We start from the raw sequence: 27,780 nt of genomic DNA on the forward strand, positions 1-27,780 counted from the left end.
TGGCACTGCTCACCCAGACCCCACACTCATGTCCCAACACCCCTGGACCCAAAAACAGAGGCTCTGGACCAACACAGCCCATGTCCTTGAGCCCCAGAAGAGCAGAGGGAAGGACATGGACAAACTGTTGAAGGACACAGTTCTGAACACAGTACAGGCAGAGGCAGGGGAAGGGACTCCTAAGGCTGGACCCTGTGACAGGCCTGGTGTCCCTGCAGGACTCCATGCAGACAACCAGGGGGGCTGGATTCTGAAAGACACACGAGGCTCTTGCATAACAAATGCTCAAATTCAGGAGTAGTTAAAATGCCTCTTTATTAATATACAAACCTAGCAACATTTAAGCCAACCAAAATATGAAATGAAATCAAGCATGATATAAATACAGCATATATGACAACATGGCCTCAGTGGGGAGCAGCAAACTCACCCTGACTTGTGCGCTTGGGAACAACTGTCCACGTCCTCCTGCACGGGGCCTGGCAATCAGAGCAGCCTCGTCTCTCCTAAACCCCCTCGAATCCAAACCCTGCAGAGGTGAGACCACTGCTCCCCACAAAGGCAGAGCACCTGGCACAAGGTTTCTCTGACCCCACATTGCAAAGAAAGAGCCTCCCCAAGCTGCCAGAGCCGACCTGCTGGCATCTGCTTGCCAGGCCCCTGCGAGGGGAGAGGCCGTAGTGGATGGGCAACCGTGCTGCTGAAAGCTGCTCCTTGCTCTGTCCCACCTCAGCTACATCCATTGCACAACGTTCACAGGCGTAAGGCACTAGAAAAGTGTTTTCACAGGTTCAAACTTCAGTTGTTCTTAAAATTTCGGTAGCAGCACTCATCAGAAATCCTCCCAGCCCTTTAAAATCTGTTCTTGGGAGACAAAAGCATGAAGGGGTTTGGATGAGCGTCCTGCTGCAAGCCTGACCAAGAGACAGAGAACCCACGAGAGACTTCAGGGACATTACCCTGCCTCTGGTTTCACTGGAAGAAGTGAAATCTGCTCCACTACGGGAAGAGCATGGAATCTGAGTGTGGAAAAAAATCTCAGCGGCGGCAAGTGAAAAGGCAGACAGCACAGGATTCTTCTCACACACACAGAATGGATCAGGTCCTAGCTGGGATGGCTGATGACTCCCAAGTATCTGCTCTGCTTGTAGCAGGTGTCAAGAGTCCGTGTGGGAAGATCAACTGTTACCAGCATGGCCAAATCAGTAAATATAGCTCTGAACACCTTCCTGATGATTCCCGCTCCTGCTCGTGGGGATTCCCGATCCGAGCAGGTGGGATCTCACACAGCACATCAGCACAGTGTGCCAGCTCTGGCTGTGCTGCCAGCACAGAAGCCAGCCTGACACTGGGCATGCAGCTCAGCTTTGAGACAAATGGGAGATGAGAAGTCTCAGAGCCATCTCAGCAAACACTGTGGGCAGCGGCAGATCCCCTCTGCTCCCGCTTCTGCCGACTCCTGCCTGCAAATGTCAGATGGTACAGCAGGGAAGCGTTCAAGCAGAGAATTTCGTTTCCTTTAATGCAATGGGACACTCACAGAGTACTCTGCACCAGCCCAGGCTTCTTTAAGAAATAAGAAAACCCATTACACCATGAAGAAAAAGTGAATAAATCCGTCTCCAGAGGGAAAAACAAACAGGAAGGTGTCAGCCCAGCAGCTGAACAGGCACAGGGGCTCCCAGCTCAACACAAATTCCAGCCTCACACTGCAACAGCAGCATCTCCCATCCCCCAGTGCTTGCTCTATAGCAGCTCTGGGTGCTCAGCACACAGCTTTCCAGGAAGGAAATCAAATTGTACCATGGCAGGTACAGTCAGTGCCCAAACACCACACTCAGAGCTTTAAGGCATTTATAAATACTTAAAGGGGTTTTTTCCTATCAAATGCAAAGACTACTCATGCAGAGGGCCAAAAGCACTAAATGCATGGTGCTACAGCCATAATGCTTAAGAAAAGTTTAAAGTGCAAAGAAAATTTTCCAATACTTTTTAGTGACAGCTTGAAGTCATCTGATGACCCTATAACCCCCTCCTTCCCCAAGTCTTGTTCCCTGACTGAATGCTTTGTTTTTTTAAATAAAAATACAATCAGCTAAGGAAAAGGTAGTTTAAGACAAACAAAAAACCTCCATCTTGAAATGAGCAGAAATTAATCTGACCAAGTATTACAATAAACTCATTTGGGAAGACAAACCTAAAGGTTGTGAATATTTTGCTCGACACTGTCAGCAGCCAAGTGTTGTGTTTTAAATAAAAACAACTTCTGCCCTTCCAAGCAGCTGCCCCCTCTCCCAACACAGAAACCACCTTGGTTTTACAGACTTCTTCCCAAAATTTAACCACTCTGGTTCATTCAAATACCCTGGAAACACAAGGTCAGCAGTGCCAGTGCTGTACCTTTACAGCTGCAAGAATGTGCTAGAGAGAGACCAAAGTGTTTGGGGCAATCAAGTGCTCACAGTTCCCACCTCACCCGTGTGGCACCGTTTCCATCCCAGTGAGAGAGGGAAACGTGCTTGGAAGCAAGTGCTAATGCTGTCCCACCTTGGCCCAGAGCCACGGCTCTCATCTGTCCAGCACCAAAGCTGCAGAGGAAGATGCTCCCTGAGCTGGGAATCCAGGCTGATCATCTCCCTAAGGCTGGGCTTAAGGAATTAAGTAATGGGCACCAGCTCAAACCTCTATCATGCCTCTCCTTCCACCTCAGCTCAGCCACTCTGCCACCCCCTCTCCTGTTTTTATTTTGCCATGCCTTGCTCTCTGATGGGCAAAAGGGACTAATGTGACTAGAGAAGTGGTAAGGACAGTGGGAAAACCCTGGCACAAGGAAAGGGAAGGTTAAATGATGGGATATACAGTGACCACAAACCTGCCTGGATGTTCAGATATTGGTATCAGCACCATCTAAAAGCTGAAGGGCTTAAGCTGATGTAGAGAGGCAGATCTAGAGCCAACCCAGCTCTGATGACAAAGCATCAGGCAGAAGGAAGAGAAGAACCCTGTGCATGAGAAATCCTGCAGCAGCACAGGCTGGGGTTTGGAGGTGCTGCAGGAACAGCAAATGATTGGTGGCAGCTCAAATGCAACAGTAGAAAGGAGGAATCCAAGCTTACACCAGGACTTGGAGATGCAGTGGCTGTTTCACACAGCCTCCCCTCCCTGCCACAAAGTAAGAAACTGTCCAACAAAGCCTGTCAAATCTAGATCCAGGAGGCAGCACAGGAAAAACAAGAAGAAACAAAGTCTGGCAAAAACGGATGTGAAAATGACTGTAACACATTCTCCTGAAACAGAAAACATTCCAAAATAGGCTGCATTCGTTTTATCCTCACATCATTAAATATGAACAATTAAATCTCTCTTCTATAGTACCAGTTTCACTCAAGCCTTGTAGTACTCAAAGACCAACAAAACATGAGAACATAAAGACACAACAAGGTTAAGACAATGTAATACCTCCAGAAAAATCATTCAATGGAAGGAAGTGGTACCTCTTCCCCAAGTTCCCCAAACTACAAACAACACTTGGGCAAGCCAGCCCTTCCCATGCATACACATTTAGATGGATTCACTCATTAGCTTCCCTCCCAAGATGCCACTATGAACAGAATCTACAGGGCTGTTGCCATTCTGGACAGCAAAACTCAGAGAACTGCTAACAACCCTGTGAGTGACACACACGAGGTGCAGAGGGCAGACCTGCTGCTGCTTCAGCACAGAATGAGGCCATTTCCCCTTCCACTGCAGCAGAGAGGGATGCTGGTTTAGTGTTTCCCAGTCCAAGGTGCACAGTCTCACCATACAGAATGAGAACAGCAGCCTTTCTCAGCAGAAGGCATTTTAAGGCAGTTTTAAGGATGAGAATCAGGATGTAGAATTTTACAGTCCATGTTATTTACCATCTTAGATGCTAAGACTGTGCCACAGCCACTTCCAAGACCAGATTATTTAATTTTCTGATTTGAAGGTGTACTAAAGGTGCTCAACAGATTTTGTTGTTCTTTTTTTAGGCACTCTACTTTAATCATCAGATAAGGGATTAGTCTTACACGTCACTGCTTAATACCTTTAGAAGAAAACACTACACTAGCAGGACCTTCCTCAGTCTCAGCATCTATTTTAAAACGTGATCCAATTGTCTCCTTGACGGGTGTTCAAGTTGGTGAAGACAAACTATTCTTTACCACTGTAAGGTTAAAAATAGCTACACCAGAAGTTACATCGACTGAGCCTGAACAGCAGCCGAAGAGCTCTCAGGTTCTGATACAAAACAAGAACCAGAATTCACAGCAGAGAAGGCCAGAGTAGGCGTTAATGAGCTGCAAGACTGACAATTACCAAACCACCCAAGTCTCAAACGGCAAACACAGCATTACAAAAAGTGTTGCTATATCTACCAGCAGGGTAGAAAACTATTTTCGCTCTCTATTTTTGGTATGGAAAAGTCAATAGATGTAGACATAAAATAAACCTTCCAGGTATAAAATAAACTTTAGCAGACATAATGACAAAAGTAGCTCATAAACCACAATTTTATTGTCAGAACTGCCGGAGAAGAGACACCAGTGAATGAAAAGTTGCCTGAGGAAAGAACAGGCACCTATAAATTAGGGAAAAGGAAAAATAATCACAAGGAGGAATATAATCTGGCTGCAACTTCAGGCTGATCCTTCAGGAATGAGTGGTTGGTAGAGGACAGCACACTGCTAACTTCCCTTGGTTTGGTCTTAACTAGTTCTAACCCTGCAGAGAACAAACTGAACGGTCCCAGCTAAAATCTCTCTTCAGGAGTTGCATGATGCACCTCAGCACACCCTGGCCCTATATTTTACCTTCTCCTGAAGAAGAATCTTGCCTCACCAGCAACAACAAACAGTCAATAAACCCTAACCAGAAGGGCTGCTCTAAGACACACCCTAAGTCTGACGTACAAAACTCACTCTTTGGCTGAGCACCTGTTTCCCTGGATAAGGAAGGCAAAGCAACACCCCCTAAAACCAGTGCAGACAGACCAAGGTCCTCCTTGGTACGTCCGTCCAGCACAGGAACTGTGGGATCACGGTATCTCTCCAGGCTGAAAAGATATGCAAGAAGTAATTACAGAGTTTAAACTGCTATTAGATGCTTTATGAACCTTTCATTTAAAGCAATTAATTTTAACACACCAGGCAAAATTTCAATTCAGAGAACAATAATAGGGGAATTTGGAAGAAGTGGCAGGCAGGAGGAATCTCCGCCTACAGCAGCTGTGCAGAGTTCTCTGGGCTGTGAGATCTCACTGAGCTGTCCCAGGGTGGCCACTCCATTTCAGAGACTGGGAAATTCTGCATGTCAATTCAAAACTCAGTTTGAAATCCTGGAGGAGGTCACACTACAATGAAACTCATCATTGACAAAGGAACACACGCTCGAGGAAGTGACATCTATGTTCAGCCTACTACACCACATGCTCAGATCCCTAATTCCCTTACACCCTTCCCCAAACTGGCAGCCACAGACTCAACTGAAGGCACAACCTGGAGCAACTAAAGCAGCAGAAAGCAACTTAAAACTTAAGAACCAGGGAAGGTTTTGAGCTCATATTTACACCATTGATGCTCGTCATTTAACTGGAAAATAAAGTGCCCAAAAAAGATTCTAGATCATAAAGATAAGTGTTCATCATGGCTGACAGGGTAGATGCCAGTGCAATGTTGTGTTTGAACTCCAGAAGAGATGCTGGAGCAGAAAGACCATGACAGAGGCAAGGAAAATGTTTAACAGATCTTTTTCAAGTAAATAAAAAGAGTCTTTGTTTTTGATTGTGCTCAAAATGCGAAGAAGAAAAAGATGTACATGTGCACAATGCAACTCAGCAACCCCCCACTTCTACACCATTTACCAGCAGTGTTTGAACTGGCACATTTTGACACATGAAGAAGGGGTGAATCCCATCTGCACTGTCTGGAGCACCTGCAGGAGAAGTCAGATGCAAAGAGCAGTGCTGAAGGAAAGCAATTCACAATGCCACTGCCATGCTCCCTTCACTCCCCTATTCAACCCCTTCAGATGAGGTACTACTGAGAGAGAAGAAAGAAGTGTAACAGATTTGAGAAGAAAACCACAAGACTTCTCCAGTCCAGCAGAAGCTGCTGAGATGTGTTCTAAGCAGCAGAAGAAAACCCAGTTTCTTGCACCACAGGTGAGACAAATGCTGGGTCTTTAACTCCAAAATAACCATGGGCAGCTAAAACTACAAGATGTTGTCCCCTCCTGCTGCTCAAGTTCCCCAAACCAACACAGGTTTTACATGAACCTTGCCAGAAGAGTTTGACCAAGTCACATAAACAAAGTGAAAGACAATCCCCAAAGGGACTGTATATTGTGCAGCTTAAACAGAAGCAGCATTTCAACACTGCTGTTAACATTAAACACTAATGTATGTCCTTGTTAAAAATCAGTATTTTTGCTAATTAAAAAAAAAAAACCAAAAAACGTTCCTTTATAGAAGTGAAATGCACGTGTTGATCTTCAGCTATAATTATAGAAGGCCATTTAGTTTCAGCGACCCCCAGGCAAAAAAAAAATCCAATCCCAACAACAGCAAACTTACCAGTGCTACTGTCACCTCAACGCTCTGATGTTAAACTTACTTGACTCCCTGGTTAGGGAAAAACCAAAATGGTGCACAAAGGGGGGCAGTGGCAGGCGGGACGACACCCCCACCTGTCTCCTGGTTGCTGCTCACCCAAGGCTCTGTCTCGTGCCAGTGAGGTAGCTGAGCGTTCTATTGCTGTGTGCGTCGACACCCCCACCCCTCTGATGTGCCCTGTGGAGAGCAGGGGGAGGTCACAGCGTCCATCTGCACCACAGGCAGCACGACTGGCTGTCCCCTGCCTTGTGCTGGAGAGCAGAGAGGAAGGGTGTAGTCCTCAGGGGTTCACCCCAAACCCTTTCCATCACCACAAGGCCAAGGCCTTTGGTGCAGTTCACTCCTACACAGGCACCCCTGCACGTCCAGCACTGTGCTTCATCCACTGGGACATGGGGGGAGCCTGGCGAGGGTTGAAGGAGGAAGACAGACAGGAGTGGGAAAGGTTGAAAATTAAGGTTTTAAAATATACAAAATGTAACACGCTCGAAAAAGTTTAAAAGTTGCAAGACAAGAAAGGAAAAGAAATATATGATGAGGTGAGGAGAAAGGGTTGGAAGATGGAGAAGCTCCAGCCTGGGACAAGGAGCAGGCTGGGGAGCACTACTCTGTCTGGTAGCCACTCAGTTCCACCTCGTCCTTGCGGCGCCGTTGCGTGAAGAGGGAGCTGAAGGGGTAGAGCTTGGCTTTGGCCTGGAAGCGCTGCCCGGCGATGTCGATCTCGTACTCTCCCTGGTTGATGAAGTCAGTCGTCACCACCAGCTCTTCTCCCGTCTTCTCGTCGAAGTTGTGCACGAAGCCGAGGCAGACGTGGCGCTCCAGGGTGTAGCTGTAGGCACTGCTGGTGGTCTTGCCCACGTAGCGGCCGTTGCGGAAAATGGGCTCCCCCCACCAGGGCCAGAGGTCCATATCCGTGTCATGGTCCTCCAGGATGAACATGGTGAAGCGCTTGTACACCCCGTTCTGCTTCTGCTCCAGCAGCGCCTCCTGGCCGACAAACTCCATGCCCTGGGGGGAAAAGGAGGCGTCAGCTGACTGAGGGACACGAGCTGTGGCAGCTGCTGGGTTCCAGCAGAGCAGCTCAATGACACAAGGGCAATTCACACCTGAAACCTGTGCCCTAGCAAAATGGGCTGCTTCCACACACACAAAAAGCTCAGCTCAGGCAGAAGCTTTTCTGTCATGTTTGTTGTTCCAGATGTTAAAGGACGCAGTAATGTCTGTGAATTGGGTCTTTGAAAACATCATTCTAATTTTCACTGCAGTGAAAACCATGTCACCATTCTAGTTTTTGCCATTTTTCTGGCTCTGGAAGTTTACTGTGCTTTATAAACTAGAGGGAAACTGTAACTAAAATGACATTTGTATTCCCAGTCACTACATTCCTTTCTTGAATTGATACAAGCATTTGTTTTGGTTCAAAGATGGAAGAAAGAAGACAACAAGCCAATGACAGCAACAGCACCTGCCACCATAAAAGCAAGATATGACTCTATGCTGTTCTACATCTTAGTAAAAACAGAGAACTCCTCTGTTTTAGTAAAAATAGAAAACACCTGTTCTTGGTGCCTAGCCTTGTATGCCACTTGGTGCATGGGCTGGCTTTTGCTTCATCAAATTGGGAAAACAGCTCGGAGAAACAAGAACCCTGAGCATCTGTAAGGTACAGAGCACTCTCTGCAACACTGAGCACAGCACACATGAGCAGCACCAGACATACACAGGCCAACTGGGAACGCTGCCCAGGAGGGATGAAGACAGTACTTTTGGTATTTCTAGCACCTTTTTGAAGTACAAGAATATATGTTATAGCTACGCACTGCACACAGCTCCATCCAAAAAACGACTATCTGCTGGGCTGGGAGACTTTTCAATCTAGTCCTGCTCTCCCACCCACCCCAGTGCAGGAGGTGCTGTACCTTTTCCAGCTTGACCTGGAACTCACGTCCACACTCCATAGGAGTGGTAAAAGCATCCAGATCCTGGCCCCAGAAGGCAAAGAACTTCTCAATGCGCAGGCTGCGGAGCGCGTAATACCCGGCGTTCCGGATCCCGTACTTCTGTCCCATGTTCATCACCTCGTTGTACACATGGAGGGCGTACTGCAAGGGAAGGGTGAAACACAGACTGACACCAGGAGAGAGCTGACACCACCAGGGACATCACTGTCCCCTGCCACCGGAGCACAAGAGCTCGACTGGAAGGCAACATAAAGCAGGGACACTCCCCCTGGTGCCCGCAGGCAGCTTTCCCATGGTGCAAACCAGACATCTCATCACCCTGAGTCAACTTGGAAAACGTTTCTGATTATGCAAGCAACTGCCTTAATCAGCTCAGGCTGCAGTGTACTCTTACCTCTATGGGGATATAAAGCACGAATCCAGGTTCTCCTGTGTGAGTGATACTCATCACACGGATGCCATTAGCATAGCCCACGCTCATCTCCTGCAGAACCAGAGGGGGAGAAATCATCCCAACTGGAACACAGCACAGAGATCCAGAAGGAGCACAATGTGTAACACATCCACACTGCCCAGCCCTCTCTCCCCTTCACCACCTGCACATGCTCCCAACGAATTTCAATTTCAAAATTCAAATAATGATGTCACCTTATGCAGACTTGTTAATCACTTCATGACACTTGGCAATAAGCCTTGGAACTAGATCAGGACACAGATTGTATTTTAGATACAGAAGTTGAATAGCAGCTGAATAGCTCAGCCTTTTAACATGACAGGAGACAGTGATGCCTGAGTCACTGATCCCAGCTGCCCCTCTGAAAGCTTCATAATTGATTATATGAAATATGTTGAGATACTAAATGGCATCAAGTCTACAGTGAGAGGAATACTGAAAACAAATGCATACTCAACTATATATTTAGCAAGCAGAACCCAAAGTGAGCTTAGTGAGTTCTTTACCAACCTAGCTCAGTAACTGCAGCAAACCTGTATGTAAATCTGAGTTCCCCTCCAATTATCCAAAATACAATTCTTCCCCTTCTTCCACGCATGCTTTGAAAAGCCTAGCAGGGTGAGGAGGATGGAAGCACAGTCACTCACCTTGCAAAAGAGAGAGGGAAAGTGTTCTGCAGTCATGGGGGCATAGGACAGCTCTGACAAGACATCCACAGCACGGGGGCCAATCAGATTGAGAGCTAAAGGGGGGAAGAAAACAGCATTAGGAGGAGTCTTGCCCAGTGTCTAACATGCATGCCCAAATTTCTGAAGTCTTAGTGTTTATTGAACTAATGAGTACATTTACATTTAAGAACAGAGCAGAGAGTCAAACTACCTCCTGACAGTCCACAGTAAAGCAAAGCTGTCTTCCAGCTCGTGGTTTGCCAGAAGGAAGTCTCTGAATTGCTGTTTTCATCAAGTGTTTGGAAAGGATACCAAGTCACCACTCCAGGCACTTTAAACAATTAAATGGCACGCGGCACAAGACACCATTTGTGATTTTGGGCTGTCTAAAGGGGTCTGCTGTCTAAAGGGGTCTGCTTTCAGTGATTTCTTACCTGTGTACTTCCAGGTCACATCCTCCAGGGTCAGGTTGCTGTCATCTGGCAAACGGTTCTTCAGCCAGGCCCAGCAATGGACTTGCTGGTCAGTGGGGGAGATCATGAAGAAGCTGGAACAGACAAATTGAAACCAAGAAACACAATGGATGGACAGCCACAAGGTGAATCAGGTTTATTCTTCACTTATCAACTACTGAAGCTATTCAGCAGCTTCCATACCAACAGGAGACTAAAACAAGCTGGTTTGTGAAAACCACGGCTAAACTCTCTGCATCAATGCCATCACATCTGTCATGACAAGAAATCCCAGACCTCAAGCATTAGCAGTGGTCTGGTGACAAGAAGTGACTTGATGTGGAACACAGGGAATTCTACAGAAAGTTGACAGAGTATCAAAAGTCACAACCATTCTGCAAAAAGAACTTGCAGCTCTTCACCACCAGTGATTCTGTCTACTCTGACAGTCAGGAGTGCCTGGTTCACACAGCAATTTCTTGCTTCAGCAAAAGTCTTTTCACACACAATGGACGTTATTATTAACAGTTTCCAAAAACAGAACCCCTCTTGATACAGGAAAATGAGCTACTTGTGTGTGTGTGTCTGATACAAAATGTGAGTTAAAGTACATCATTGACAGAGAAAACATCTGTAGAAATGACTAGGCAAGGAGGGAAGCTACTGGTTCCATGCAGAGAAGGACAATACTTTTAAACAACCCAAGAATGCAGACAGAAGTAGAAGAGAGAGAGAAAAGCTGTTTCAAATTGAAAGAGCAGCAAAGAATGCTTTTACATCAATACAATGAAAACACACATAGAAAACCATCCAGAGAAATAATGCCAACAGTCAGCTGGGACAGGGATATGAAGAAGTTCTTAAAAATGAGAATTTTTTTTTTATTAAATGCCAAAGAGAGAGCAAACTGGTGAGTGTAAAGATGACATCCTGCAATTGTGTCCATTTTCATCTGAGAACACAAGAAGAATGATGAGAGATTGCAGAGCTGAGAATCAGAGTACCCATACTGCAATGCAAATTGAAGTAACCAAAAAGGAGTATTTGAGTGTGCAATTCCAATAAGGAAGCTGGTCAGGAGCCAATGAGGGACCATTTGGCTTGCACTTTAAATGGTTACCTAAATTAATAAACTCCAATGACTGCTGAAAGCAGTTTGTATTTCAATTGAGAAATCAAACATCTGACGATCTAACATTTTGAGGAAATCTATGTTCATCTGTAATCCCAGAAAAAGGCTTATTTCCTCCAATGTCTGTAAACTCAGAAGCTCCCTTTCATGTGGGTTACTGAATTAGGTATGTAAGTGGAGAACTGAGGCTTTTTAGCCTACAGTGGTGACCAAAGGTTATGATCTTCATCAAGAAGTCCTTCAAACACCCAAAGGGTGATGGCTAAAGACGCTGCCTGCACACCCACCTGCGTTTGCTGAGCCGGGCTATGCTGCAGTCATTCTCATACCCTCCTTTCTCATTAAGCATGCCTGTGTGCACAACATGCCCAACTGGCACATCCAGGTCATTTGAGAAGAGATACTGCAGATTCTCCAGGGCCTCATCTCCTGTGGACTACATGAATCAAAAGGGAGAGAAAGTCAGACAGGCTGTCTGAGCGATACAAATCCACCGGGGCAGCTTAAGATTGCATCAATGTTCTGGCTCAAATTATTTCAATTTGTAATGATAGTGACACTGATGTCTCGAGCTAACAGGACACGATGGCACAGTGCCCGAGGTCAAATTCTGTCTATAGACTAAGCTGGTATTTCTGTAAAGTGGGTCCTCAACAGACAAAAACCAGCCTATGCTAAATACTGTGGTACCATCTGAATTTGGCCACACAGTGTGACTTCCTCTATCTATCCTCAGCAGGACACAGGGAATTTTGCAAAAGCAGGCACTAATAAACTAAAGGCCACCTTTAGAAGGTGGTACTTCCCTAGGTACTTACACTTATTTCAAACTTGGTAAAAGACGACATGTCAATCACACAAACCGCCTCCTTACAGCACTTGACTTCGGCACCCACGATATCAAACCAGTCTGGCTTGTAAAAGGTTTTGCTGTGATCCAGATCCAGCAGATCTAACACAGAGAAGAATCCAAGTTAAAATTCACGTACTGGACGAACTAAGACCACCCGGGGAAGCACCGGGTAGAGGAAGATACGGTCTCATACCTTTTCCAGGCGGGACAAAATACTTGACTCTCTCAAATCCGTGCTTCTCCATCCACCTGGCCCCCTGCGCGTCCAGGCGGTCGTACAGCGGTGACGTGCGCAGCTGCCTGCCCGTCTGGAAGTCCCAGCGGGGAACCTTCAGGTCACACATGAGGGCTGGAAGGGTCACAAACACTCCTTGTTAGGCAAAGTGATTATCTTTATCTAATCTCTTTCGAAGATATTATCAGTACTAATATCTGAAGCATTAATAAAACTCCCTCGAAACGGTTCCGAACTTCCTTTTCTCTGCTTTTTGGAAAAAAATCAACAGATCTGTTTTGAGCCGTTTATAGCTCCTCAAAATCAGAGTAACAATATTTGCACAGAACACTTATATTTATAGACACCTACAGTCCCATGACAACACTGCAAGGTAACAAAACCTCCATTTTTCATGAAGTCATGTTGACTAGCATTGATTATGCAGGATCCTTCCCTGGCAGTGCACTGCATCAGACAGTTATTTTGACAGAGCTAATGCTGGGGTAGGCAGTCCACAGCTACAGGGACCATCTAATTTTCCTTAAATAGTGGAAATTCAGCCTTTTCTAATTATTGAAGCTTTTCTAAATCGCTCCTATATCTGTTTAGCCAGTATAAAATATTCTTATTTAGAAAACAAGTTACTCTAATAATCACTGAGCATCCTCCCTGGCTACCAGTGGGGGGTAATAACTCAAGGGTGCTTGAATACTACTTTATAAATATTAAGATTCTACCTAGATCATAAACTGCTTAAAACTGAAGATAAGCCTAATATTTCTTAATGAACACTTCCATCACTTCTGCCTCATAGGTAATAATTTAATGAATTTACTGGCAATATCTGGCATTGGTACTCCTGAAAGAGTGGGTATAGGGAAGAATGGATTAGAATAGAAACATAACACTGCAGAAATTGAATGCAGTACTCCTCCTGTAAAAACTAGAGTGATTCTGCAGCTATCAGCACTGAGGTTTGTAGTGGAGAGTAACACTAGAATAATGTTCAGAGTATAAAGTGATTTTTTCTGGGAGGAAGGTCAAAGCATAAGGTTTTTATTCCCTGGATACAGCAGGGCTAAGAGGTTTACCCAACTTCTCTGCTTTCACCTGAACAGATGTTTTTAGTTTAGACTTGGTATTCAAGTAATTGTTCCTGTTATGCAACTTGTGGAGCACTTTGTACTTCCATTTGAAACTTCAAAAGAAGTCATCCACATTATTCAGGACAGACAAGCAAACAACAGGAGGAAATGATGAAGTAAGGCTTTAGACAGCAAAAATGGCATCTGTAATCTATTCTGCAAGGTATTTATTGCAAACTTTGACAGGAGAAAGTAGAATATGTCCACGAAGGCTTCCTGAATGATGCAAGATAACCAGGTCACACCAGGCAGAAGCTGGAAGTGATGGTATTTCCACACTGCAACGATGCACAAAGAATAATGATGTCTGAGACAGCGTAATATCCCCAGTTAAGACCTTGGCATTGCTTCACTAGGCTGGAGTCCTACACAGATATGCACAAAATTCCCTATAGCAGAGGCAAAGCACAGAAATAGTACAGAGTAAGGTACCAACAGCACTTTAGAAGGAAAGTTAATAAGAACAAAAAAACACCCCAGCAACCCACATCCTTTCCTTTCTCCTGGGAAGGGGCTGTTTTGCCACAAAGGAGGTCAGGGAAAAAAGGAAAATGGTTCTCAGAGGGATGACAGAGGAGAAACAGTGCAGGAAAAGGGGGAAATCCTGGACAGCCTGGCCAGAACTGAAGGCAGAGACCTCACTTACGCATGACTTCCATAACCCGGTGACGGAGGAAAGTGCGGCTGCTCTGGAGGGTCCCAAAGCGCTTCAGATCCAGAGGCCAGACATTGTCTGATGGATACCCATTCACCATCCACTCTGCCAGGTACCTGATAGAAGAAATAAAGACTGGGATATCAGCCAACATCTTAAGGGAAACAGTTCAGCTTTGAAGTCAGAAGCAAAGCAATTCAGACACGAGAACTTCTTGCAGTAGGGAGAGAGAAGAAAGGTAACGTGGTATTCTACACACCAGCAGAATGTGGAAGGTTTCCCTTCATAAAACCCACCCACCAGAATTCCAAATTACTAATTGCCCATTAGGATGAAACATACAGGGGAGCAGGAAATTAAGGACACATGGGTAAAGGAAGCCAGAGCCTGCACAGGTAACCTGGTTGACACTGTGTCAGGTCCCTGGGTTCTGCTACAAAAGGACGTGCAAGTAAGTTTTGGTTGGAGTTGGGAGGCTTCTGCTTTGCTGTTTTTCAGTGCCTGGTGTAGCCTCAGCCACAAACCACCAGTGACAGCATTCATTTGAGCACGAGGTGCCAGCCAAGTTCTGTTTAACTACACTTCCAGCAGTGAAGGAGGAAGGCATGCTCCAGAGCTAAAGGACACAGGCAGCTCAGAATACAGCAGAGCAGACTCTAAGTTCACAGTCACTAAACAGCAAAACAAAGGGGCATGGAACTGATCAGGAAAAGTTACATTAGAAAGCTAAGCTGCTTATTTTGGGGTTGTAGTAACAAATACAGAAATAGTGCTTTTGACTTCAAAAATTATTTTGATTCTTAAGAAAAGCTCACTGCAAAGATTCTCTGTATTTTATATGACACACAAAAAAAATCATGAGTTGTTTCCCTGGTGAGTTAAATTATTAGACAAAGGACAGAAATAATGGAGACAAATGCAAATAGTAACATCCACCATGAAAAAAGAACAGCTTGTTAAGAAGGTTGTTGGTAGAAGGGATGCTGGGTCACCAAAACCCAATGGCAACCAGAGGGAGCAATGATCATTCTCCAAGCAACTTTGCTGCACAGTGACATGTCTGACCAACTATCTGCATTAACACAGGAACTCGACTTTACTGGGAAATTATTGCACCCTTAGCTTACTGTAGGGGACAGTCTTTAACTACTGGCAGCACCAGCATCATATATATGGTGCTTCATCAGCATCAGATTCACCCTGTTTTCAGATGAATTAACTGCTGTGTCAACTTGAATGGTCTAAAGACTTCAATCAAATGATTTAAAGGGGATCATGAAGCACAGAAGATGAGGGAATACATGCTTTGCTAAGCTTTTACCTCTTCCTGGTAGCCTAAAAAAATCAGATCAGTTAGAGAATCATAGGATCACTGAGCTGGAAGGGACCCACAAGGACCATTGAGTCCAACTCCTATCCCTGCACAGGACAGCCCCAGGAATCACAGCATGTGCCTGAGACCATTGTCCAAACACTTTCTGAAATCTGTCAGGCCTGGTGCTGTGACCGAGCCCTGGGGAGCCCGTTCCAGTGCCCGACCACTCTCTGGGTGAAGAACCTTTTCCTAATATTTAACCTAAACGTCCTCTGACACAGCTCTAAGGAAGTTTACTTGATCCCCAGCTGATCACCGAGCTGTGATGCCAGAGGAGAGGTGTGCAGGACAGGAGGAAGGGTCCAGCACAGATTTGGAACACAGTCAGAACACGGCAACTGCGATGTGGCAAACACTGACCCGAACACTCTACAGAGCAGGATCGTCTGAGCAGTGTCTTTTCTCGGTTAAAGCCTTACTTACACACACACCAGGGATAGACCACTTACTTGCCTGCTCCCCCACCATATGAAATCCCAGCTGAGTTCATGCCGGCCAGAACGAAGTAGCCCCGTGCGGTGGGCGACTCTCCCATGATGCATCTCATGTCTGGTGTGAAGGACTCGGGGCAGTTCACCAACTGCAGGATCTGCAGAGCCTCCAACCCCGGCATCCTGCGCAGGAGGGCGCTCAGAAGTGGCCCTGGGACCCAAGAGCAGAAAGAGACAAAGAGTCACAGCCTTCAGTCTCAAACACATTTCAGTTGCTTCGCCTTCAAACCGGGCAGCACGCTGTCAGAGGACAGGTGGAAACTGCTTCCATGTTTTGATACAGTCACATGAGAAACTGTTTACCTGCTGGATCACACCATAAAAGCAGCCATACTGATCCAGACCAAGAACCCAGTATTGTTTTCCACAGTGTAAGAGCATTGTTCAGTTTTGTTAGGGAAAACAACAAAGGCATCAAACAGATACTGAGTGAGGAGTGAGAGCAGGCAAATCTATATGACACTTGTCCCATGCACTCTGCCAGCCTCCACCTACATCAGCTCAGAGGATTTTCTGAAAAACTTGTATGTTTCCCTATTTAGTAACCCCTAAATTGATCTCTTTTAAGTACTAGACCGGTCTCCCCCAGCCTCAGGAAAATATCCTACAGATGTGGACAAGGAGTTCCACATGTTTAGTATTTTCTGTGTGAGGAATTACCACCTTTTGTTTTAAAATTCACATAAACTTTTTTTGATGCCTCCCAGCATTAGAAGAGACGGTGAACAGGAGATCCCCATCTAGGCCTGTCCATCTTATTCCAGATTCCATAGATCTCTGTTTATTTCCCTTCTGTCATCTCCTTTTCCCCAGCCCACTCAGTCACTCCTTGCTTGGAAACTGTTCCAAGCTTTGACCAGCCTCTGGCTGCTCTTCCACCAGGCATTCTCCAGTCCTATGATACCCTCTGGAGACAGAGAGCCTAGAACAATAACTAGATCTGGCAAACCAAAGACTCAGTGTTGCATAATGCCTGTGTTTTCTGCTCCTCTCCTAATAACTCCTAACTTGCCTTTTGCTTTGACTTCTACTGCACTGATGTCTTCAGAGAACTAATACAACTAATACAGCCCCAAGGTCTGTTCAAAGCCCATCATGTTGCGTGGTGAAAGTCAGACCATCCCCACACACTTGCGTCACTTCACATTTGTCCTCATGGAATTTCCCTGCCACTCCACTGCCCAGTCACACTGGAAAAGTCCTTCAGCAGCTCTTCACAGTTTGACATTTGAGTAAAGGGATAAGATATCTACCTGCCTTGTCTGGCCCAAAAGTTACCTCTGCTCAGTACTCCAGCTAAAAGCCCTCAAGGTTCAGCACCAAGAACACTCCTCAGCTTTATGCACAACCAGTAAAATAATCAGATTTCACACTACTTAACAACTTACAATCAGAAACAGTCTTTCTGACCTGCTCTTTCTCTTCCTTCTCTCAAGCATTAGAATTCCAGAGTGAGAGCCAAGCGCTTCTTTTATTGATAAAAAGAGAGATCAGTGTTAGACTTGTTCTCATACCCAGCCCAATTTAAGCAACTGTACAGGCTATTTTAAAATCAAAAGGTGTTCCAACTACAAAGATCAAAGTAGTACTACAAGAGCTCAAAACCCAGGAATTGCAGTCCTAGAAAAGGATCAAATATTGGCTGAGTAAGCTCTGACTCTGCTCAACTGTTCAGCACTTTTGAAGGGATAAAAGGGTAATGCTGGAGCACAGAGTGCAGCTGCTTCTGAAACTTGGCCAATTTGGGGGTGCCAACAAGCAGCACCTTTTAATTTCAGCAGTACCTAGAAAACCAAAAAGGAGGTGGGTGCAGAGCTCAAGCAACTCATTACTGAAGGTAATATCTTCAAGCAAGTCTGTAGGCATCTAGAGATCTAAAAACCTTCAGCATATGCCAGCACAAAAGCAGCACCCCATCCTGGCTCCACTCCCTGGAGTTTAAACTTCTATGGTATCAGTATGGTATCTCTCAGAAATCAAAGTAATATTAATCAATTTAACCTGCAGAGTAGCTGGAAGAACACTCTAACACTGCAGAAAGAAATCAGTGAAATTCCATCCGTGCCTAGAGTCACAAAAAGAGGCATGTGCATTCACAAGGGATGCAAAGAGCTCTGACTTCAAGGGGAAACTGGATTCCTGAAAATAAGGCAAATGTGAAAATGAGAGGGCACACATGAACCTACCAGGCATTAAAGGGAAAGTGGGGGAAAGAGAGACTTATAGATCATGCCATGCTTTTTCCTAAAGAAATAGCCCTCCATGCAAAAGTACATACAGAATATAAAAATAGAATCAAATAAAATGGGAAGAGGAAGACAGAACAGTCAAATACAATAAACCACCAGTGTCAGTGGTGGGATGAAGGGTGGGAAGCCATAATACCAAGTGCTGTCCACATAGCAAGTGTCACTGGTAGAAATGCACTTGGCAGTCACTGTTGGAGAGAGCTGCAGAAACAAAATACCACAGGCACGTGGCAGGTCAGCAGTGCTGATCTACTGTGTCACCAGAGGAGCAGCATGTGGCACTGACAGTCAAAAATCACCTCAGATGGAGGAGCAGCACTGGAAGTTCATGCAGTACCTCACTGCCCCAGAGGAAGTTAATACATGCTGAGGGTTAGTGGGTGTTTTTAAACACTACACAGATATCACAGAGACCCTGGAATGGTTTGGGCTGGAAGGGGTCTTAAAGTTCATCTCATTCCAAACCCCCTGCCAGGGGGGCACCTTCCACCAGACCAGGTTACTCCAAGCCCTGTCCAACCTGGCCTTGGACACTTCCAGGGATGGGGCAGCCACAGCTTCTCAGGGCAACCTGTGCCAGGGCCTCCCCACCCTCACAGGGAAGAATTTCTTCCCATTATCCAAATGAACTTTTCCAACTCTGTCAGTTGGAAGTCATTCCCCCTTGTCCTGGCACTCTATTCCCTTGTCAAAAATTCCTCTCCAGCTCTCCTGTAGGTTCCTTTCAGGTACTGCAGTCCTTGGTAAAGGGGTTTTCTGTGAATTACTGACATATGAAGAGATGAATGAATTTGAGAGAATATTCATCTTTCCCAGTCTGCACTGTTGCAAACTCTGCCTTCTGCAGAAGCCACGTGTTTCACTGCTGTGGGAACTTTTCTTCCCTAACATACCAAAATGATCCCAGTCTTCTTGAAGGTTCTGAATCTCCAGCTGGTTCCGTCCCTCCGTGAAGAGAGGCTTGGGGTTCTTCTCAAAGCCTCCTGAGAGGATGCCACCCTGCCAGTTGCGTATGTAGATCCTGCCATCTGGGTCGACAACAGCTGCAGAGGAGAGAAAAGAGGTGGGAAGGGAATTGAGAGAATCTGCCTCAGGCTGTCACCCCACAAACACCAACAGTGGGGGCTGGTGACACGCCAGGCCAAGCTAGTGGCCTCCTGAGAGGGGACAGTGCCAGTCCCCCAGTCCCAGCTTTCACACCATCCTGGTTCTCACCTGACACCTTGGTGAGCCAGTTCAGGTCACTAAACCATTGAGCTCCCATGCAAGTTAACTTTGGGGCAGCACAGTGAACTGAGCTGAACCTAAGGAGCCTCACCAGCAGGACAGTGATCCCAGGAGAGAGAGGACACAAGAGGGATTCAGATCCCTTGTGGCACTGATAAGCTATTCTACTGGCTTAGTTCCACTGAAACTGCACCCAGGACCAGACCTTCCACCAAGAGATGTCCTGCCTTCCCCCTTCCCCTCTTCCTATGTAAAACCAGTTAATTTTAACAGGGATGCCTCACAGATCCAGCTTGCTGAAGGCCACCAGCACAAAGAAGGTGGGCAGCACTGGGGTGAGGATAAGCAGTCAGGTCTGGATTGCTTCTTCCACTGGTAGTGTCAACTTGAAGTATTTATGATACTCCACCTGACATGTTCCACAGCAATTTTTGCCATGTACAGAAAAGCTGTGACTATATACATATTTATTTTTTTTTTAATTAGTCAATTAAAAGTGAAGAACTTGGACTTTGGCCAGAAACCTGAATTCCCTGAAGAGTATATACAATACTCACTAGAAGCAGAAAATCTTGCTAGTAAAGGTTTCTACTTCCCAACCACAGTTTTCAAACACAAAGGCTTTTTTTTTTTTAAGAGATCCAAAAGCCAGAACATGAGGGAGGAGCAATTACCTCAAGTGTTTGGTTGCCCCTACAGCTCATAGACATGTAAATGCCATTGTAAAGCCTTAGGTTCAGTTGGAGGAAAGGAATAGATGGGCCATTTGTGGCCAGCAGCCTGCAAGGAAAACACAGTGCCAAGGCTAGCACCCTCTCCAGCCCACAAACAATCCAAGTCTCAGACACAACTACTAGTCAAGCTAGAGAGAAGGCCACTCTCCTGTTAAGTTGATGAACTCTGAAAATCCTCTTCTGCAGCATAAGCTTTCCCAAGAACAAAGGAAGATATTCTTTCTACCACTCAAAGAGGATATTCAGAGCAATTCAGCGAGAATGGACTTCACAGTCCCAAATGAGCTGATAGCCCGAGGCTGGCCTTTTTGTCACCAACTACATATGGCCTTGGCAAGGCAGGTATAATTCAGGTATAATTCAGGTATAATTCAGGTATAATTCACCGGGGTAAGTGAAGCAGAGCTGGAGAATCCTTACTGGGTAAGCTGCTCGACAGAGGCTCCGCCAGAGGGTGTGTCAGGAGGTAGAAGTGCTCGCAGGCATGGAGTGGGATATGGACTGGCACCTCCCCAGAGTGGCCCAACTCATAGGCCCACTGAAACCAAAAAAGTGCAGGTCAGAATGGAAAAGAAGGAAACTACCTCCAGTAAAAAACGCAGCACATAAGCACAGGTCACCTCTGTGAGTTTGCTTTCATAAAAGACCAAGTAAGATTTGGTTCAGGCCCCTGGACCTTAAACAGACACAATTTTTTTCCTCTTTTCTTAGAATTTGAGTTGTTTTGGATAAAGACTGGTTTTTTGTTTCTAACATAAGAACTAGAAAAGTGGAGCCCTGACTGAAAACTAAGAAGTACCAGCTTACAATACAAAAGCCAAATAAAATACAAAAGCTGACTGTTGATCCAAGTCAGCACTAGGTTCAGCATCTAGAAGCAGAACAGTCAGCATTTATTTAGGTGCCTCTACTAAGATCCCTTACTAACAAGAGGGACAGCTGCTAGTTGAGAAACTACAATTGGCAGGTGTATTTTCCCATGGAGAAGACATGACACCAAGGAAGAAAAAGAAAACAAAATTGTGGCGAGGAGGGTGAGAGAGAGAGGAGGGTAGTGAGAGACTTAACTGTCTCTCTAACAGCCAAAGCAAAACTCTTCCTGTCAGAAGTGTGCACCTCCCAGGAGAGAGACCAAGGGCAGAGCTGTACCAACAAACTGCAGGTGCTGCTCAGCAGGTTAATGCCAAGCCTTTGGTGCCCAGCAAACAGCAAGCACTGCCTCCTTCACACCCCTGCTGGGCTGAGCAGCTGAGTAACATGACTTTGATCTACTCCAGTCAACCAAACCAAAGCACAAGCCCTTAAAAAAGAAGGGAAATGAACAAACAAAACCAAACAAACAACATAAACCACACCACACACATTAAAAAAGATGAAAAAAAAGTGAGGGAAGTGCACATATTCTTAAGCAATGGAACCAAGAAATAAAAGTTTAAATAATTGAACCTGGCCAGCACAGTTGACGAAGTACTGGCACTGAATCTGTCCCCTGTCAGTCTCCACTCCAGTCACACGACCCTTCTGGACTGTGACGTGACTGACACTCGTCCTTTCGTGAATCTGGACACCTGGAGAGGACATCAGAACATCAGTAACCACGAGCCTCCCTCCTCATGTGTTAACTTCAAGCCCTTAAACTCGACTTAAATGCTTATTTTCTCTCCAAGACAAAATTTCTACTCTTGACCCAGTAATTCTTAAGTGAAACCCTGTTATTTGTAAAACGTCATGTGTACAATTTGTACATAATTTAAAGGCTGAGACTGTGAAGAGTTACAGTATTTTTTCCCATGTAACAATCAGGGTGATAAATACACCCCACAGTCAGCAACATGAAGAAACAAAAAAGTCTCAGCTATGGATTTCTTTTCATTCAATTCCTTTATGCAACAAAGTCTGTAGTTTCAGATGGCAAGATGGGTTCTTTTATGGGAAATTAGTCATTTTGTGGGGGGAAAAAAAATACATCAACAAGCAGTATGCAAAAATAAGCTGGACCAACAGAAACTGAGAGGTATCTTCTTAAGCAGCTTTGTCCAATCTGATGGACTTTCATCCTTAATGACCTTCATCATTGTTGCCATATCTAACCTTTCTCCCACTTTTAGACCACTCCAAATTTGCCAAAGTGCTGGGCAAACAGCATTTACTGCTACATTTCCAAACCATAACGTGCCCAATGAACTATGCCACAAGGTTCAGTCACACCTTTTCATCTGCAGGTAATCAACTCCTTGGAAGTGTAATTTTGAGTTAGGTCCTACGAAGGAAAGAGTGTGTGCTTATTCAGACAAATATGTAACCACTAAACAAACAGGTGTTTGGTCTGTCACAGCAAACCTGTAAAGATTCAGCATGTAAAAAAACCTTGGCCTGTTTTTTTGAGAAGAAATAGATTTAAAGGATCTGAACTTTACAGAAATAACCGAGTTTTGGACTTGAGCGCTCAGGACATCGAAAGAGACGCAGAACATAATTTTCTTTTATGGAAAGAAGGTAACTATCATGCAGGAGGGCACTCTACAGACAAAAATTAAACTCCTACCATTTCGTGAGGCCGCGGTTGCCAGAGCCAGACTCACATTGGCCGATGTCACAAGCGCATCTTCTGGCAAATACATGGCCCCCACGAGGTCGTGGATGTTGATGAGCGGGTGGAGCTGCACCGCTTGCTTTGGGGTGATAATTTCACAGGGGATGCCCATCACACTGCCACAGAACACAAGAAGCACGGGGTCACTGGTCTTGCAGGAGAGCTGGGGCTGCCAAGACGGGCTGTACCTGCTGCCCATACGTACTTCAGCGAGGAAGCGATGCGCTTCAGAGAGATCAGCCGGTCCTGAGTCTGAGCCAGTGACAGGGAGCCTGTCTTCGTGTACCCTGTGGCAATGACCAAAGTCAAGTCAGATTTTGACAGGATCTTTAATTCCTTTTCACCTCACACCCACTGCTTTAATATAATTGCAGACCTGTCGCTTCCACTACTCAGGAGCCTGGAAATCCCAGATCCTCAGATAACTTTAAACACTTATCAGCTATTAATAAAAACTGCATGAGAGCAAACTTTTCAAAAGCAATTAAATTTTTACTTGTGTTCTCTTTCTACTTCATACAGTTGCGTTTGTAAAAGAAAAAATAAACTTCACACGTGAGAAAGAGAAGTTACTGGCCAAGAAGTGATCTAATAACTACTGAGAAGAATAAAACTTCAACAACTAAAAGCAGAGATGTTGTGACTCCAACACCTGCATTAGATCTCTGTTCTTGCAGGCACAGTTATTAACCTCTACTGAGTCTGACATATACCATGAGTTCTTCCCAGCAAACAACTTTCAAGTTCTTCCTATCAAGTACATGTCCAAACACTTTGGAGGCAGAGGGAGAATTTCAACACAACCTTTTCTTGTTATTTCCAGGGTGAGGCTACAGTAAGAGACTTGGCTTTGCCTGTGCTTCAGTGCTCCTGTTAACCACCTTCTCTTTTTGAGAACAGAATTGGTGCACAGAATGCTCCAGTCACTGCAATGTACTTTTCAGTGTCCTTGAGGAAGTTGCCCTGCGTTTGCTCAAGTTACAGACATGCAAACTGTCCCAGTTTGCAGGTAGTCTGCCTCCAGTTTGTCCATCTGATACCCTTCTCCCCGCTCTGATTACATTAGTGACATCCCTTTCCATCTGCTTCAGTCCCAGTGTATTGTTTTTGAACAGGAACTCCCAAACCCTAACACATAAACCCCCACTTGTGTTTCAGTGATGACACTCTGTACCTGTTGGCACTCCTGTCTCCTGTTCCAGCTGCTGGTAGAGCTTGTTTGAATAGTGTGCCATCTTCAGCTCTATGGACACGGGCCTGGCTGTGCTCACAATGCCTGCACAGAAGCGAGTGGTACCAGCAGCCAACCTGCAGGAGAAGGTGCAGAGAAGGGCCTCATCAGGTTGCCAGGTACACACCCCTCACCAGGCTGCTCCAGCAGCTCCGCTGGCAGCACAAGCCAGACAGCAAACTCTGCCCTAGACACATCAGAGCAACACTAAGCTGGATGATACAGGGATAATACAACCTCTAGAATGATCTTCTGCAGCTCACTTTTGAAAACACATTGCATTCCAGAACCATTTCTCTTTAACTAGTCTTAAACGCTGACATTTTTCAAGGAAAGAATGTTTTTTAAAAAAGTTACCTTATGCTTAAGTTGACCTGCCTTATTTTCCTGCTCTAAAGCAGGACTTTCCTCAAATCAAAATTAACTTGGATTTGAGTCTTGTGTCTTCACAGACCGCAGTCAGAGCAAGTCCCTCTCACGTTCTGCAGCAGCTGCCATGGACAGGCACACGCCTCTTGTCCCTTTTAAAACTGCCTTTAAACCACTGAGCTATTTGGTGAAGGGCTGCTGTAGAGACAGAAACCCACAGAAACTCCTTGCAGCACGGACAGGGGAAGACAAGACCATTAGATTTAAGCATATCCCTCGCAACCTGCTTCCACAACACTTCCAAGTCATCTTTCCTGCTGCTAAAGCCATTGTGCATTTTCCCACTTGACGTGACTGCTGTTGGCCTGGTGTGACTGTATTCTCTCAGCAATTCAACCTCAGAATCAGCTGAGTCAGGTGTGTTTGCTACACCCCTACTCACCGACAACCCAAACAGCCAAAGCAGGGTCCCCCCATGCTGTGCTCCCATAAGACATTGCTGCCAATGCAATGCTCCTCTTTCTCCTCGAGCATGCACAGACTGAGCCTGCACAGCATCATACTCATTGCAAATAACTCACACCTTGCTACAAGGTAGCAAAGACAACATTCCCTTACAAACCAAGCCCAGTACCTCATTTCACTCAAAATGACACTGCTCACAAGGTCTCAGAGGAGACTACCCGATTTCTTCTCTTTGCAACTATGAAGAACCTGATGCCACCTGCTCCCCAGCCACACAAACTCTGGGAACCATGGCTAAATACTCCTGAAGACAGCATCAGAAGCAAAGCTCTAGTCTAGACACCAACTGAGGGTGCTGCAATAAACACTTCTTCAAACCCTAAATTCTCAGCAGCGTCTCTTACCCAAGGCCCCCAAATTGCTTAATGAAAACAACACGAATCAGAAACACAAGTCTAAACAACAGGTAAGGGCTGCACAGGTTTCAGCAGGAACTATGTGCTCTGCCACAGACAGATCCAACTCACAGAGGGCACTTGTGTTCAGCCAAACCGTGACGGCCTCGGCTGTTTTACAGTCGGGCACCAAACCCTGCAGCAAACCCGATAATCCCAGCCTTTAACCAGCTTACAGGGTGATGTTTCAGTGATGCCTGCTTAGAACCCCCTGCAATCTCTGGAGCTTTGCTGGCTGTGTAACGCTTTAGACACACACAGCATCCTGCTTCCAGAGGTCAACAGGGGCCGGAGGAGTTACACGGGTTCTCAGTTCTCCTGGAACGGTCCATCCTTGCCGGCTGCACCGTGTTTGACACGATTACCTGCAACTACACCAGAGCAGACAGACATCCCCCAAAGGAACTGTGATCCATGGAAAACCCACACCAGGGCAGAGTTCTCCTGATGGAAACTGCGGCCCCTGGAGGACCCACACTGGAGTCCTGCACTGATCCCACCCCACTGATCACCCCCTGTGTTTTTTTGGGGCACTGTGGGGAGGCAGAAGACCCTGGAGTGCAGGAGTGAAAAACAAGCATGGGAAAGAAAAGGCAGTGTTTTAACGTTTGGGTTTTGTTTCTCACTACCTGAATCTACTTTAACTGGCATGAAATAAAGTAATTCCTTATTTTAAATTAATTCTCCCTAGGGCAGTTCTTTTTTTCCCATGGCAGTACAATCTCCATGCCTTTATCTTGATCCACAAACTTTCTCAGCTTACTTTCTCCCTGCCTTGCTGAGGGAAATGGCATGGCTACCCCACCACAACCACACAAGAGATACCCTTCACCTGTGCTTGGGAAGAAGCAGCAAGTGTCATTATTAATGTTCAGTATGTCTTGATTTCATCCAGGTGAAAGGCTATTTCCAGCTCTTCACCTCAGTGCAGGTGAAGAGGTGGAAATAACACATTCCAACAGATGCTGACCCACGTGGAAGTCCTGTTCCACCAGTTTTGTCACCAGAAATCCTTACCTGCCCTGCTCAAGTAAGACTATATCCTTCCAACCCATCTTGGAGAGGTGATATGCCACGGAGGTGCCGGTGATTCCACCACCACAGATGACAACCTGTGCCTGTGCTGGCAGGGAAACCGGGTGAGGTTCTGCTGTGGTTGAGGTGCTTCTCCTGGAGCTGGTCATCCTCCTCCATTTCGGGTTGGCTGCTCGCCACTGGATATCGGACAGCACTCGGAGAAACATCCCGGCAGCGCTGGCAGCTTCCTTAAAGCACCACCTAGATGTGCTCAGATGCTACCCCAGCACCACTCCTTCTAGGAAGGAAAAGATGAGAGTCATGTTACCACTTATTACACACAAGGCTGGCAGTGGGAAACATCACGTGGTGTGTCAGGTACAAAACAACATGGGAAAGGTGATGAGCAAACAGACAACAGAGCAGTTATTCAGTCCTGAAACAGCAGCCTCGCTGGTAAGACTCAAACTCAGATCGTAAAATGGGAACAGAGCGTTACAACTTCGGTTTTGACACAGGGCAACCTGACAACGAGCAGAGAATCAGAGGGAAGCTGGAAAAGCTCTCACGCCACAGGCAGAGCCAACACAACCAGCAGGCACAGACCATGCTCTGGAACGCTTCACAAAGGCTGAGGTTAACAGGGCGGAAACAAGCCTGATCATTAACGCTGCCAGGCCTTTACCTGCGGAGAGAAACGAAGTCTGTGACCAGAGTCACTGGCACAGGGCACCGCGGAGGCCTCTCCAGGAACAGCTTTGCCACAAGCCGTTCCCCAGGGCCCGGCTGCGGCAGCAGCACCGGGGTGGGCTGGGGGTTCCCTCGCCCGCAGCCTGCGGGAGCCTGAGGGCCGGGGTGTGAGGGCGGCGGAGTGTCAGGAAGCCGCGGGGCGGGGAGCCGTCACCTCGGCCTGCTCGCCCCCGACCCCGCGCTGCGGGGCGGCCGGGAGGGGAAGGAGGAGGGTCCGGGGCGGTGGCAGGGGGGGCAGGGGAGCGGGGCCGGGCCGGGGGTCGGCGGGGCCGGGGGTCGGCGGGGCCGCGCCGCCTCACCTGGGGCAGGGGGAGGCCGGGCTGACCTTCCGCGCTTTACGGCCGCGGCCGCCGCGCGACAGCCGCCCCTGCGCGTGCGTCACCCGCCCCCCGCCCACACACAGGGCGTGGCCTCGCCCCGGCCCCGCCCCCCCGCGGTCCCCTCAGAAATAAACCACCACAAGTACAAACCTGCAGACTCTTTTTATTAAATTCTCCCATTTCGTCTGTACAGAAAACAAACAAACAAACAAAAAATGCACATTATTATGTTCAGAATCTCAGTAACATCTCAAAATTACACAGCATGGACATGTAAAAAAAAAAAAAAACAACCCCAAACAAAACAAAACCAAAAAAGGAATGACCAAAACA

The 27,780-nt window shown here is 46.3% G+C and overlaps 1 protein-coding gene across 2 annotated transcripts; it reads right to left on the minus strand.

Moving 5' to 3' along the window:
• Positions 1-298: 298 nt before the first annotated feature.
• On the minus strand, positions 299-27,341 carry PDPR (pyruvate dehydrogenase phosphatase regulatory subunit). 2 transcript variants are annotated; one of them, XM_027646694.1, is made up of 18 exons: positions 27,063-27,341; positions 26,378-26,672; positions 24,015-24,148; positions 23,046-23,127; positions 22,793-22,956; positions 21,694-21,815; positions 20,668-20,785; positions 19,180-19,329; positions 15,996-16,188; positions 14,163-14,287; positions 12,348-12,503; positions 12,120-12,253; positions 11,589-11,737; positions 10,152-10,264; positions 9,697-9,791; positions 8,990-9,079; positions 8,554-8,736; positions 299-7,642 (listed from the first exon to the last, which is right to left on the minus strand). In XM_027646694.1, exons 2-18 carry the CDS (start codon positions 26,602-26,604, stop codon positions 7,238-7,240), a joined length of 2,640 nt encoding a protein of 879 aa, XP_027502495.1. In that variant the 5' UTR covers positions 26,605-26,672; positions 27,063-27,341; the 3' UTR covers positions 299-7,237. The 2 variants fall into 2 exon arrangements, with proteins under 2 accessions (XP_027502495.1, XP_027502494.1); XM_027646693.1 differs by having other exon boundaries at positions 26,378-26,675.
• Between the last annotated feature and the right edge of the window lie 439 nt (positions 27,342-27,780).

This window comes from Corapipo altera, unplaced genomic scaffold (assembly GCF_003945725.1).
Source record: "Corapipo altera isolate COAL_440 unplaced genomic scaffold, ASM394572v1 62, whole genome shotgun sequence".
NCBI classification, from domain to species: Eukaryota; Metazoa; Chordata; class Aves; order Passeriformes; family Pipridae; genus Corapipo; species Corapipo altera.